The sequence below is a fragment of the Thamnophis elegans genome, chromosome 1 (assembly GCF_009769535.1).
Source record: "Thamnophis elegans isolate rThaEle1 chromosome 1, rThaEle1.pri, whole genome shotgun sequence".
Classification (NCBI taxonomy): Eukaryota; Metazoa; Chordata; class Lepidosauria; order Squamata; family Colubridae; genus Thamnophis; species Thamnophis elegans.
In genome coordinates, this window is record NC_045541.1 from 122,457,097 (window position 1) to 122,472,699 (window position 15,603).

The 15,603-nt window shown below is 36.9% G+C and overlaps 1 protein-coding gene across 2 annotated transcripts in view; it reads left to right on the forward strand.

The window, feature by feature from the left end:
- DPH6 (diphthamine biosynthesis 6) overlaps nucleotides 1–15,603 on the forward strand; it is a 213,762-nt gene that overhangs the window by 145,808 nt on the left and 52,351 nt on the right. Inside the window, exons 13-14 of one of the 2 annotated variants that reach the window (XM_032230016.1) lie at nucleotides 6,012–6,254; nucleotides 14,597–14,809. In XM_032230016.1, the coding sequence (XP_032085907.1) occupies nucleotides 6,012–6,254; nucleotides 14,597–14,809 (456 nt within the window). The remainder of the gene's footprint in view (nucleotides 1–6,011; nucleotides 6,255–14,596; nucleotides 14,810–15,603) is intronic. The other variant, XM_032230024.1, reaches the window with a different exon arrangement.

The window sequence follows — 15,603 nt, forward strand, 5'->3', positions numbered from 1 at the left end:
TGAAGCCCTATCCTAGACCAGGGATATGTGGCTTTCTTACCAGGTCCAGTTCACTATAGATGCCCTTCTGAATACACGGGGAAAACTGACCAAGGAGAGATTCAACCTAGAAATAAGGAGGAACTTTCTGAAAGAACAGCTTGCCTTCGGAAGTTGTGGGAGCTTCATCACTTGAGACTTTCAAGAAGAGTTTGGACTGCCATTTGTCAGAAGTGGTGTAGGGCCTTCTGCTTGAGGGTGGGGTTGGACTAGATAACCTATAAGGCCCTTCCAACTCTGTTAATCTGTTAAAGTAACACAAGGAATGGGGCTAAAAGGAGACTCCCAAAACAATGTAAATGACCTGGAAATATGCACAGTACAATTCTAAACAGGTCTCCATCATCGTCACATTCTCCTAATGCCACCAAAGCTCACATGAAGGGAAAAGGAGGCAACAATTAATGCAAAAAATGATCTGCTAAAGGGAAGGCACTATATCCATATAATAAAAAACACAGACCTTCAACCCAGTATGTTCTCTTAGCTTCAATATAAAATCTGATGCTATCTAAGGAAAATCAGGTCAAGTGTCTGAAGAAACATGTTTGGAAAAGATAAACTCCCCTTAACTCTTCTGGGCAGATTTCGGCTGCATATATTCCGGCTGTATAGGAGTTAGATGACGTTAATGCAGCCATCTGCTTAATCAAACTAATATAAATGATAAATGGGTCAGTCTTTAATAATATGGATCAGTCAGAACCCATTGGAGGAAAAGTATACAATTTATAGATTCAGAACCACCATCACTAGAGCCTTTGTTAATATCAACATGATGGCTGATTTGTAATTAGACTACAATTGAAAGGAGACAAATACATCTATTTTCTAATGGTTTCTTTGTAAAAAGTATTGTTTCCAAAGGCTTTTTTTCATTTGATATTATAAACCAGTTTATCTGTTTGCTATTAAGTCTTCTATATACTCTGTAAACAAGTAACTAGTTACATGTTGTCTCTTATATATTCCAGAGTCTTTTTATAACTTTTGAAAAATATAAACCAGTACTTCAAAAATGAGAACAGTTAACACAAAATTGGAGTCTAAAGCTTGAGTAGTTTTCTTCAAAGTGATCTAAGAATTGTTTTGAACTTTTAAAATACAGTGACTACATGGTTAATTTTACCAGAAGTATCCAGGAGACTTTCAATGCAATGTTATCTGGTACATATTTCAAAATACTGACAGTTATTTTATCAGTAATTAGTATTCATATTATGTCTCAAACAATCTGTTCAAGAATGAGGGAAATGAACTGGTTGAACAGCTCTTCCTATCTGATAATTAATGTATGGGGTGGGGGTCATGTGCATGCAAAATTGAGGTCAAACAGGAAGTTATTTTTAGTTAAATAAAGTAAATTTAACTAGGGCTTTGCCTAGATTTAACTTTGGAATAAACCTATAAAAAAGAAAATATCGTCCTGCTAAATAATTTCTCTTTTGAATTTGTTGCTCATCTTGTCAATATGGCACTTGATAGCTGGCTGGACTCCCTTATTCAATGGCACGCATTTTTAAATAGCACACATCTTTTTTTCCCCTTACAAAAACCATTTGTTCTTTTAAACAAATTGCATTCTTTTTCTTCCAATTTTTTGGTTATATATAGCACGGCAAAACAATATTTTAGACATCTTAAACAATTTAAAAATATAGTTGATGAATGTCTGCTAATCTATTATATATTCCGCATTTCCTCCTCCCCCTCTTCAGCTGCTAATCATAAATTTTGATTGCCAAATAGTTTAACATACTCTTCCAATAGTTACATGTGTGAGTGTTCTGTGAATTGCAGGCAGTTTTATAAGGACAGATTTGGAGTTGCATATGGGTGTTCACATGGTTTGATTGTCATGAGAGTTTTTTTTTTAATTAAAACACTTCTTTAAAAAAAATAAACACAATGTACTGCAAATAATTTCTCAGAAGTGAATTTATACTAAACTAATCTGTAACAGGATGAAACTGAAAGCATTGATTATAACCACTAAAGTCCTTCTACCAAATAATGAAGGCTATTTTTTTCCAGAATCTATCATGTGGCTTTAAACTTCGACTCTTTTTAATAGTTTTACACCATGACCGTTGCTGGGATTTTTTTAAAAAAGCTTAGTGTTTGAAGGATATTTTGTGTGGTTTTTATATTTTCATTTGTATTGTCCTTATTTATGACATTGTATGACATCATCTTGAACTATAAGAAAGAGCAGAACATAAAGCCCTTCAGAACTTCAGACTGGCTTACCTAACAAACTGTCTTTTCCCAATAGTTTCTATCCATCCACTTCAATTTGGCAGGTTGGGATCTTGCAGGTACCATCAGCCAAGTACTGTCAGCTGGCAGGAATCAGGAAACATATCTTCTCCACTGAATCTCCTGCCTTTGAAACATCCTTCAGAAATTAGGATGGTCCAAATACCACTAGCCTTTCATAAGGCTTTTAAAAGCCTAGGTGCCCATGCCTGAAACTTCCAATGTATTAAGGGCCCCATTTAGTGCCTATATTGACAATTATTATGATAATTTTCTCATCTGTATATATTTATTTTTTTCTGCTTCTAATTGTTTTGTTTTAGGATTGTTCGCTGCCAAGAGTCACTTGGTTTAAAGGGGTAGCCTATTGAATTCAATAAATGTTATGTAAAGTTATCTGAATAGAATCTGTAATTCTATATGGTTACTGGTTTAATGCAAGGAACAAAGTACAGCTGTTCATAGTTGCCTATCTTCATAGCTAGAAGGGCCCCTTGGGCATTATTGGATCAATGGAGGAGGAGAAGAACTGTCCCTTGAGAGCCACACCCACCCACTCACTCCATACATGGGAAGTTTGGTAGTATGCTTGATAAGAATAAAAGATTTTTTTTCAGATTCCCATTTTGCCAAGAATATTCTATAGCCTGACATAGTCAATGTAATAGAAGATTTTCTATAATCAGTAAAGGACACCTTGATTATTATTTTTTTGTATTCCTTGGCTTTCACAATTATCCAACATTCATCAGTCATAATGCCTCTTAATCTTTAGCCTCTTCTAAATCACTTTGAACATCTCTTTCATTTAAGGCAGTTCTAATCTGCCTTAAATGATCCCCAGCATTAGTATGTAAAATTAAATTCCTTCCTAAGATGTTTGCCTTCCTGACTTTGGCTTCTCTCCTTTGCAATTCCCTCTATTTGTTAGATAGATAGATAGATAGATAGATAGATAGATAGATAGATAGATAGATAGATAGATAGATAGATAGATAGACAGACAGACAGACAGACAGACAGACAGACAGACAGACAGACAGACAAAGATTTATAGATAGATATTTTTATTTCTTTATTATTTTTATAAATAACTCAAGGTGGCGAACAAATCTAATACTCTTTTCTCCTCCTATTCTCCCCCACAACCACAACCCTATGAAGTGAATTACGATGAGAGAAAGTGATTAGTTAAGACTCACCTAGCTGGCTGTCATGCCTAGGGCAGGACTAGAACTCCAGTCTCTTATTTTATAGTCTAATACCTTAACCACCAGATCAAAGTGTATGTTAATTGCCTAATGTATATTTATACTTGCATGTTATTTTGATTTCAGATTAATTTGACCATAAAACTTGTCAGAATCCTCTTCTTCTGAGTTAGTAGTTGAAGCATAAATAGATAACAAGCATTACTGATCTTATTCGGGCTTTGCTATATCCTATTCAACAATGAAAGCCATAGTATTCCTTCTTTTTTATTTCATGTGTATTAAACAATATGACTTTTGACTGAAAGTGTCCAGTTCCCATCTATTTCACTTTGTTGATGCCTGAAGTATCAATATGTAGTTGATTCATTTCATTTTTCACTGTGTTGAACTTCCTCAGATTTATGCTACTTACATTCCATGTTCCCAGTGTATTTATTTCTTTACATCTTTGGGTTTTCTTTTCCTCTATGCCTACCTTTAGCAACAAGATGTCTCAAAAGCTTTAATCTAACGACACCATAAATAATATCAGTACTCCAAAAGCTTTTCAGCTCTTTCTCATTAGGATGTTGAATGCTATCTGACCTGATGGTTTCATCATATGCCAGCACTAAAGCAACACTCAATTTATCTTATCTCTCTATATTTGGTAAAGTTCAAGAGTGATTTACTATTTCCTTCTTCAACGCAGAATGAAATGATGCTTTTGCTGATGTGATGAAGTGATCATCTTTAACCAACATTTTCCTGTATCTCTGTTGCCCAATATAGATACATGTTTGCTTTAATTAGAGACCTGGGAGGACCATCATACCTTGAAGGACTGCTGGGAGTGCATATTCTTCACATATATTTTGCCTATCTTGGCTCATGACTTTAGCAACACATACTTCCCCTTTTCCCATGATTACACAGCATAGCAGTACTGGTAGAGAGGGAATTCCAGATTATCTGGTTTTTAAGTCCAAACAAGGAAGTGAATTCATCTGAAAAGAATTTGATAACCATTAAAGCAAGTAATAAACGGTGTACGACAAGGTGTTTTTGTGGATGTACTCAAAATCCTGGCAGTCAGCCACATTCTGAAACAGGAGCTTGTAGGCAGTCTCTAAGGACAAAGCAACATAAAATGCATTGAAAGAACCAAGCCTTGATGTAATCATTGCATAAATGATTGAGGCTGTCTGTTTATTCTTGAAATTGCTTCAATAGAATATAGGATAAGCTGTTAGAAAACATTGATGGCCTATCTTTCGGCTTGTGATAGCCGAATGTGGTAGTGATAGATTTTACTTTCCTGGGCTCCAAAATCACCGCAGATGGGGACTGCAGCCAAGAAATTAAAAGATGCTTGCTCCTGGGGACGAAAGCTATGATAAATCTAGACAGCATACTAAAAAGCAGAGACATCACCCTGCCAACGAAAGCGTGTATAGTCACGGCTATGGTTTTCCCAGTTGCAATGTATGGCTGTGAAAGTTGGACCATAAGACAGGCTAAGCGCCAGAGATTTGAGGCCTTTGAACAATGGTGCTGGAGAAGACTCCTGCGAGTCCCTTGGACTGCAAGGTGATCAAACCGGTCAGTCCTAGAGGAGATCAACCCTGACTGCTCCTTAGAAGGCCAGATCCTGAAGATGAAACTCAAATACTTTGGCCACCTAATGAGAATGAAGGACTCACTGGAGAAGAGCCTAATGCTGGGAAAGATAAGAGGTCAAAAGAAGAAAGGGACGACAGAGAATGAAGTGGCTGGATGGAGTCACCGAAGCAGTAGACGTGAGCTTAAATGGACAAGATTGTAGAGGACAGGAAGGTCTGGAGGAACGTTGTCCATAGGGTCGCAATGGGTCAGACACAATTTCGTAACTAATAACAACAACAACCATTATCTTGATCATTCAAGAACAAAGACAAAATATACTGTAACTCACTTAAACCTTTTAATGTAAAATTAGCAAAGTAAGAAAAACATAATGATCTAATAACATTTACTTGAAATAGTAGGTACATTAATTTATTTCCAGCTACTGCTTAATTTTATATCATATTTTCTTTGCACAATATATCACTGTGTGTTACTGGGGACTCATGAAACCTTGGGAGTCATTTCTGCCTTAAATTAAAGTGAATTATTGTAAATTAGAACATTTAAAGCTTCCCTTCTCTCCTTCGTGGTTGACAGGTTGTAAACAAATTTACTTCAAATATGACACAAGTCTTCATACTGATACCTTGGAAATATTATGACATTATGTTCGTCTACATATTTCTAGATTGGTCTGTTCATTGGCGATTTCTCTGAGAATAGTTATGAATATGGTTCCAAAACCATATTTGATACAATGCTTTTTTTTTTACAATGTAGCCAAATCCCTGCCAGAAATTATCTTCAGACTGATATATTTTTACTTAAGTTAAAGATGGTAACTTTTAATTAGAAAATATGGAATAATTCCACTGTTTTAAAAAAGGTTTTCTTTATTATTATTTTTCCTAGATTGAAGATACTCTGTATTGTGCTGGGCAGATTGCATTAGTGCCCTGCACTATGCAACTTACAAATGGCGGCATCATAAAAGAAGCCCTGATGTCTTTAAACCATGTTGAAAAAGTCCTGAAAGCCATGAATTTGAAGGCTGAACTCCATCATATACTCATGGCCAATTGTTACGTAACAGACAGCAAGTACATTTCTGTTGCTGAAGCTGTATGGCAGAGGAAATTAAAAGAAATTATACAGGTATGTATCATATTATTTTTTTCCTGCTTTCAAAGCAACAGTTTAGAAAACACATTCATTCATGACTTGAACTAAAATCAGAATGTTCCCAATGCATTTTGCTGAGGTTCAAAAACACTGATAGAATAAGGTTTGATTGAGCTATTATATTTGGGCTCTTCTGTTTCTATGGACCGCTGAAACATTAAACTGCCTAACAGAATGCTCAGCGGGTTTCTCTGAATTCCATAAAGCAAAAGCAAAAGAAGCCTGAAAAAGCAACCAATTCCAGGTGGACATTTTTAAAAGAGGATTTAGAGTCTGAATCTAATGTACATACATGCCTTTTCTTTGTCAAATTTCAAGAGAGTAATTTTCTGCACTTAACTTTCACAGAGATGATCTGCGGAGTTTCTCTTTTATGGAGGAATTTTTATTTTATTCAAAATCAATTACAAAGTAATTACGCTTACAATTATTATAAAGAACACACTATATGCCATCTTGAGCGTTCGTAAAAAAAAATTGTGGGGTATAAATCTAATAAATAAAATTTAGATGATAATTAGTAAGATTAAATATGATATGCATAACATCTGTTGGGAGCAGTACTTGATCAGTATATTTACATGAATCACTTGGGTAACTAAAGCTGATCAAAATATTTTGAAATTGAACCATTTTTAATTTGTAACATCCTTTTTCTCAGGCAGAGGAGCTCTTTCAAGGTGCTAATTTTGTGCTTGTGATACTTTAAAAATGATAATGTGGCCTTCTTTAAATGAGAAGAATTGTTTCAAATAGAAACCAACAGAAATCAACAGTTTGGAATGATTTCATTTTACATAAGGCCATCATAACCAGTCTCTCCTTTCCCTTTATAGTACACTGCTCTTTAAAAAAGTTTCTGGGGGCACCAGGATACCCTGTGGAAAGTAAATAAAATAGCTAAATTTTATAGTTACATTGTATGTATGAGTTATTGTCATGTATGAGTTAATAGGCCAGTTGGGCAATGTGAAGTATCTTTCAACATGCCAACCCCAAGATATAGATCAGACAAATCAAATCCTAAGACTAAGGCTACTTCTATTAAGATTGCCTACAATAACTGAATCTTGGAAGTCTGATTATGTTTTACCTCCTTCCTTTCTTAAACTCATTTGAATTAGTAGTGTGTCCATCTGAGATGTTTATGTATACCATCTTCACTATTTGGGTTTAATCAGTGTTTTTATCCTCATTGCTTTGGTAATGGATTTCTCTCTCCCTCTCTTATTCTCCTTATTCTCTACAGCATATAATTTGACCAAACATTATTGATAGATTCCATTAGAAAATAAATGTACAGGGAGGAAAAATATTTGCTACCTTCAAATGTTTATCAGTCTAGAAAAATTGTAAAAACATGGGGTACCAGCGACCCTCAAAAGGCTTATGAACAGAATTCTTCCAGGATGAGGTAGTTGGTGCAAAGTATATTTAGACCACATAGTCATGTAATATGAAACGTAGGGGAGACATTTAAAATGTTTAGAAAAAATCATAACATGCTTAATAGAATCAGATGTGACTACAACCCGGAAGAATATCAGCTAAACTTTACAGAAGTTAGATATTTACATTTCATAGTAGGAAATGAGAAGGTAAAGGTATAAGGAACAAAAAGGAAAAGACTGGTGTATAGCAGAGTTTAATGTGTGGCTAAAGGATGTGCTAAAGAGAAGGCTTTGGTTATATTAGTCATGATGTATGCAGCTAGTCCAATGAAAAACTATACAGAAGAGATGGTTTGCATACATCAAAGAAAGGGACCAAGAAAGGGAAACTTATCAAGGAAACAAGCAACCTAGAACTAAGGAGAAGATTCCTGAGAGAACAATTAATCAGTGGAACAATTTGCCTCTAGAAGTTGTAAATGCTCCAACACTGGAAGTTTTTAAGAAGAGATTGGATAACTATTTGTCTGAAATGGTATAGGGTATCCTGCCTAAGCAGAGAGTTGGACTAGACCTCCAAGGTCCCTTCCAACTCTGTTATTCTATCTGATTTGGGGTTGTTTTCTTTTGCAACTAAAGACCTATGATAATGTTGATATCATGCAGGAGAATCTCCTACCTCAGTATAGAAGCTTTACAAAGAAAGGAGAAGAGAAATTTAGACATTTTGGAATAATCAGCATTGCTTTTATTCTTTTGAAAAGATTGGTGATTCTGTTTTTAGTAACGATCAATAACAATCACATTTACTGAGAAGAGAATCACTTCTAAAGGGTGACTTATCTAATCATTGCAGAACATAAAACTGAAGGGAAAATTCTACCCATTTACTTTGCCAAAACAAGACTGCTTCTACATTAGTTGCTCTTCATTAATACAAACATAAAGTCATTGACATATATCCACTGTCTGAGGAAGGAAAATTCAGGGGCTTTGGTTGTTGCTAACACACACATCAGGTCCAAATTGTATAGTCTAGAGATGTTGAATATAGTGCCAGCATCACTTAGCTCAGACTAATTGTCTACTCATCTGTGAATTAATAGAGAGAGCCTGTGAAGTGAAATAGAGGTAAATTCACAGTCTGATGTATTGCACCATTGATGCAAAGAAAATACAGGATATAAATATAACACTCTTGCTGTTTATTTGCTTTAAGGTTTAAGGCTTAGCATAATTTCTTCTTTATATATGCTGTGCTATCTTTGGTCAGGAAAGCTCCTTACAAATAATGAAATCATCAAGTTATCTTGTACTGGACTTTTAGATTTTAAGGTAAAGGTAAATGTTCCTCTTGCCAGTGACGTGCAGACAGGAGAGGCAGAGCCTCACCACTGTCATCATGAAAAGAAAATGTAAAAGGAAAAAGGCTGAGGTAGTTGCTGCCAGAGTCACAGTGGATGACTCTGCTTAGTGCTTAACTGTTTAAAAAAGCCTCTAAAAAGTGCCCTCTACAGGAGAGGTGGGAGAACCACGTGCCTCATTTAGTCTGACTTTATGATCACTTGAGCAGAGTTAAGCAAGGGTTAAAAACCGAAAAATTCCTTATGTAGATGAGGCACGTGGTTCTCTTGCCTCCTCCTGTAGAGAGGCTGCAGCCTCTGGGTAAAAGAAAGAAAGGGGCTTTTGCCCGCCCCACCGCTATGTTCGACATAGAGGTGGCTCGCCTCTATGTCGGACATAGCGGCGGGCAAAAGAAAGCCAGCGGCGGGCTGGCACTTTCTTTTGCCCGCCTGTCAGAACTCAGGCGGGCGAAAGAAAGAAAGCGCTTTAGACAGTGGGATGTCGGGGGAGAAGACTGCCTCACCAGCCATAAACCTCACCGCACATCACTGCCTCTTGCCCATATGTGCTAGTTGTTCCCGACTCTAGGGGCAGTGCTCATTTCCGCTTCAAAGCTAGCGTTGTGCGAAGTGCTCATCTCCATTTCAAAGCAAGTGTTTCAAAGCCGGCATTGTCCGAAGACATCTCCATGGTCATGTGGCCGACATGGCTAGATGCCAAAGGTGCACAGAAAGCTGTTACCTTCCCTCCAAAGATTGTCTCTATTTTTCTACTTGCATTTTTACATGCTTTCGGACTGCTAGGTTGGCAGAAGCTAGGACAAGTAATGGGAGTTCACTTTGTTATGCAGCACTAGGGATTCAAACTGCTGACACTTCTGATCGACAAGCTCAGCGTCTTAGTCACTGAGCCATCGCATCCCCTTTTTTAAAAAGTTACTGAACTACAATTATCACCCCACTCAGGACAGCAGTAATGAAGAATGCTCGAAGAACCACAGGATTCTCCTCTTTGTTCTAATGCTAAGTTTGTTGTATCCATTGGAGTTTAGATGTGAAGGACAATGTATTTACCAATCATCTCTGTTAAAAAGCCAGTTTCCAAGTGTTCCCCTTCTGTCATACTGAATATGACCAAGCATAACAATATAGGGAGTTGGATAAATTTTGAAGATGCAGTCTATCTCCTTTTCAATTGAATAAACATGACTCGTCTTTCCCTAACAATTTTGTACGTGAACCCTTAAGGAGGAGGCAAGAGCCATGATCAAATGGAAAACAGGGTGGAACTATCTCTTTGTGTTGCTGAGCTCTGCCATGATAGCTTCTCCACTCTATTTTGTGGATATGACACTAGTACCTTTCTGTCAAAAATATACGTTATAAGGAAAAAAAATGGCATAAAAACAAAAACCGATTGATGCTGACTATATTTGCTGTAAGTAAAGTTCATGATCCATACATCTTTTAGTATAAGCTTCTTGACCTCTTGTTAAGCATCCTGTGAGATAATCTACAATGTTGGGAAATACATCCAACCCCTTAAGTATCTTCAAAGTAAGTTGGCAAATGTGGTGGTCTGTTTTCTTTTTAAAAATATCTGTTCTTTTGCTTGAATTTGATACATGTATTGCTTAACTGGCCAGCCCAAACTCCATCTGTAACCATTTAGAGTGGTCTGTCTAATAATACAGGCTCTAGAAGTGGTCTACTTTGTATCAGAGTTCATGGCACTATGTATACAAACGCAATATTGGATCTTATCTCACTAATCTCACAATGGAGTAACCAGTGGAGTAATTCCTTTTGGTCTCAAGTTCAGTCGTTTATAATTCTTGTGCCCAACTAAGAATATAAACCAGCTTTCCTAAACCTGGACATCTGCCAAGCCCCTGAAGTGCACAGCATGATTCTCCTGAATTTTCTTTAATGAATTTTAATGTTAAGAATTGGGGGTTAGAATACAGAATTTCAAAAACAGAGAGAGGAACCTTCCAGCATTCCTTTATAAGTGATTTCATTGATGCAATATCTCCTAGAATTTTTGGACTTCCCTTCCCCCCCCCTTGAATATTTATGTGACATATTAAGAGTTGTTTGCCTGTACTAGCTCTTTCATCTGCTGTTGCTTGTGTGTAAAGTTATTTCTCATTAAATCTTAGCCTCATGAGAATCACTTTCTGATATGTGGTATTCAGCCCTAGAATTCTGTTTTTCTTACAACTGCTGAATCCTGAGAGCTGAACTCCATACATGTGAGTGGATGCTCATGCTGCAGAAGTCTGGAATAGAACATTGATACGTTTTTGTAGGAAATCATGCCAATCGCACCCAAGACTTAACAAATTTCCCATTCATACTTTCTTTTCGTTCCCTTGGCTTTCTCCATGTTTAAAATAGTCTTCAAGCTAGTCACGGTCTAAGCAAGAGTTCTGATTCAATGCCCTTTGAATTTGAATTCGTACCAAATTCAATTTAACTGTATTCTATACTGGGTATAATACAGGGTTTCTTAAATATGATTTAACGTTTGAAAGAGAATATTTGTAGCTCAGGTTTGAACTGTGGGGTCCTTAGTGTTCTGAGCCTGGTAGCTTTCGCACAGATGTTTCATTAGCAAGCTAAATCACATCATCAGTACTAGAAGGCAGTAGGTTTTGTGCTTTTTATATACTAGTGGTTTCCCGTGTCAGTGTCCTTTAGAGTGATTTCTGGAATACTACCCAGAGGCTCTTTTGTTAAAGCATGTTATGCATCTACACAGTAAAATATATAGGATTTTAGTATCTTGGTTTTCTATCCATTATAGCCCTGGTTGTTATTTAACTCTAGGTCTGCATATAAACAAAGAATTATATAAACAAAGACTTTCCTGATGGTACAATTACAGTGTAAGAACTCTAACCATCACTATGTAGGGCAGACAGAAAGACTAGCAGAACATATCTCTGAACATCAACTAGTGGTCAGAAGACACAATGAAACGCCTCAATCTCACAACACATGAACAGTTTCAGTCACAGTTTCAGTCAACAAAACTCTGAACATTCTACACAAAGCTAAATCGAAAAACTAGGGAATTCCTAGGAGTTTCCATTTGGACAAATCAGTTATCAATAGACACATAGAAATAAACCATATTTACACATGAATCTAGAGTGACAATAAAAAGGCTAAAATGAAAACAAGAAGACACATTCTCTGCAGCAACCTACATCCAGATAAGTTGGATTAACATCAGACAAAAAAAGAAGAAAACAATATCCTAAGCAAGGAACTACCAAGGAACAAATCACACCCCCACCAACACTGGCAATGCAAGCTGCTGTATATAAACAGGGAGCAAACCCCAAATACACTAGCACTGATGATGTTACTTACCAGTGGTGGGTTCCAGATCCCGTTGCAACCGATACGGTACAACGGGGCCCGGTGGCCACCATATGAACATGTGCAGTACGCGCATGCATCCTTACCTCCACCTAGCGATGCCTCCACGACGCTCCAGCTGCTTGGTGGAGTGTCGCGCAGGCACCTTATGATGCAGGTACATACACAGATGCCCCGTTTCCTTCAAATACAGGTAAGAAATGAGGGGGGACGGGTGAGCCTTCTGGAGCACTGCACCGGAATGGTACCCGGTGCTCCCGGCAGACACTGGTACGCCCATACTGGGGCTTACCACCTGCAACCCACCACTGTTACTTAGTTGGGTAATGAAACATCTGCAAGTAAACAAGTTCAAGAACATCAAGAACTCCACAGTTCAACTCTTAAGTTACATATATTCTCTTCTCTTAGTCATAACTCAATCTTTTCTCTTAGAAAGGTGCAGGCACATAGATTTATTTAGCCATTTAAATTCAGCCCATTTGAAGTTGGACAGATTCTTGAAACATGCAGCATCATTGGGATCAAGACAACGCTTATAGGCCACACTGAGTCCTTAGCTGTCCCCATAACTCCCTATCTTTGTCTCCAACTCCCAGGAAACCACCAACTTGTCTTCCCTTGCAAACTGCTATTAAAAAGCCTTAATCCCAAGATGCTGTCATTTTTATAAGAATAGTATTGGGAGCTTTAGTATAGTTTAATTTAATTTTGTATTTCAACCTTTAGCGCTCTCATGAGCATGCTGATGCTTTCCTTTTTCCCGAAGCCCTGTTTTGACTCTACTTTTATAGCACTCGTCTAATGAATGCACTTTTGTCAGAAATGAACTATTTCACAGCCTTCAAAGAAAGAAATAGTTTCACATTGACTACTAAATCAATAAGTAGAAACAAAGAATGCATTTGCTGAATATTTGCTAGGGGAAGATAGGACATTGTTGTGCAACACACCTGAAATTCCCATCAATTTATTTCAAAGAAAACTCCCCCAACTTATCCCAACTATTAGCAGACAAGCTATATGGAAAAACAAAAAGGAGAAGATCCTCCCCCAAATATCTGTTCAAAAATATTGAGGGGAGGGGACAATATCTGTCTACAATATAAATGTTCAATGTATTTTTAAATGTTTAATGCCTATTACTTCTAAATGACATGCATGATACTAAAACAGTTAAAATGTTGGCACATTGACTTTTGTAGAATTTACTTCCAAGTAATTGAACTTAAATCAGAGAAGCGAGATAGTTTTTTAATTTAATCCTTTATTTTAAAAAATGTCTTCTTTTTCTGGGTGTTGGATGCATTTCCTATACTTTTACTTTGGCTTCATTCAGCTGTGGATGTAAAAAGTGAGTTGCATATGAACTAGTCCTATTTTAATGCTGCTTTCAACTTTCACACAGCACAGTATGTGCCAGCCACTGACCCAGCAACATGCCTGCCAGCTCAGCAGTGAATAATCACTTTACTTTGTTTTTTTCTTCTTCATCTATGAAGCAGAATAAATGCTTTTGGCTAGTATAAGGCATGCTTATAGCATTCTGTTGGATCTCTGTGAGAAATCTTCTCATGTGCATGGATTTATACATAAATCTGGCATATAGCACATCTCTTTAAAAGTGGTCTGCTTTAGTTCATAGGGCTGATAAATAGATGTAGGATTATCTATTTAAGAATATTATAGACCTCCAATATGCCATGATGTTCAGATAGCTTAATTATGCTATAAACGAGCCTTTTGTTGTTCATTTAACAAGAATTTATACAGAAGTGTACAGAGCTTAGATTGGGATAGTTAGTCATCAGGTCATCAGAAAATTTCTGTTTATACTAAGGCTGAACAATTAAATGTGGGCTTGCAATAGAAGCCAATATGTAATTGTTGGAGATTGACATGGGAAACTGTTGAACCTATTAGCTCTTTCAGTAGTCTTTGATACCTTGGGGTATTGATCACAACCACTGGATCAGGCAGGCATTCTTGGCTCTCCTGGTTAAATCTTCCTTCTTTCCACCAAGGAAACTGGTGATAAGGAGATGCTGATATAATCTTTCAAGGCTCTTCTCTCTACAGAATTCAAGCAGCTATGCCAGGATAACTTTTTTTTCCATTGAACCTAACGTTATCTGCTCTTAATTATAGGAAGTTTTTTTTTTAATGCAAAGGCTTTTTCCTATCTTTCCAGGGGTGGGATTCCACTTGTTTGGACCGATTCAGGCAAATCAGTAGCTCCAACCATCAGCTGAGAGTACCAGTTCACTCCGACTTTGAAGTGGGCCCACCCGCCCACCTCTGCACTATACTCACCTATATTTCCTTTTCCAAAGCCCAGCTGATCGGCGCGGCAGAGTGGATTGCCACGCCTCAGCTATTTTCCTCACCAGCAGTAACGCAGAAGGTGAGTTTTCTGTAAACTGTGCATGCACGCACAGCAAACCAGTTGTTAAACCAGTAGGATCCCACCCCTGTATCTTTCCCTACTGAAGTTGTAGAAGGAATAGCAAATCGTGGTTTCTGTGGCATGTTGACTTCAAATTTATTCCAGCTTAATTTTCTTTTTGAAGAGTTTGGTATTTTGTTATTTTTAAATAATGTATCTTATTTATAGGGACATCTATCGTCATACAAGTAAAAATAATTTAATAATTTAATTGAAATGTGGCTATTAAAAATGTGTGTGTATTTCTTTCTTTCTTTCTTTCTTTCTTTCTTTCATTCACATTACTTTATGGAGACATAGGGTTTGAAAAACTATGAATAAGGTGTGACTACCCCCATTTCCCCAATCTGTTTAGATCAATATAAGGTTTGCTTTGTTTTTCAAGTTCCATATCTTCAACAGATACAAAGTATAGATTAATGCCACTTTGAGAATTGTTTTGTCACAACATAAACACATCTTAAAAAGAGGGGAAAAAACCCTTATGTTATATGGTCTATTTTATCCTAGGGTAACATTCCAATTAGCACATGTTAATTACATTTTTGGTTTCCATCAGAAGCCTACAATTGCAGTATAAAAATTATTAAAGCAAGCCAACTTTCGGCTTTTTAGATGAATTCAGAGGTGAAAGAAGCGTTCAAAGATGCTTTTAACACATTTCTGCTCTGAATCTCAATGTAACTCACAAAGTACACTTACAAAATATTAGATTCTACAACTTATTTATTATTTGAGTATGCCTTCATAGC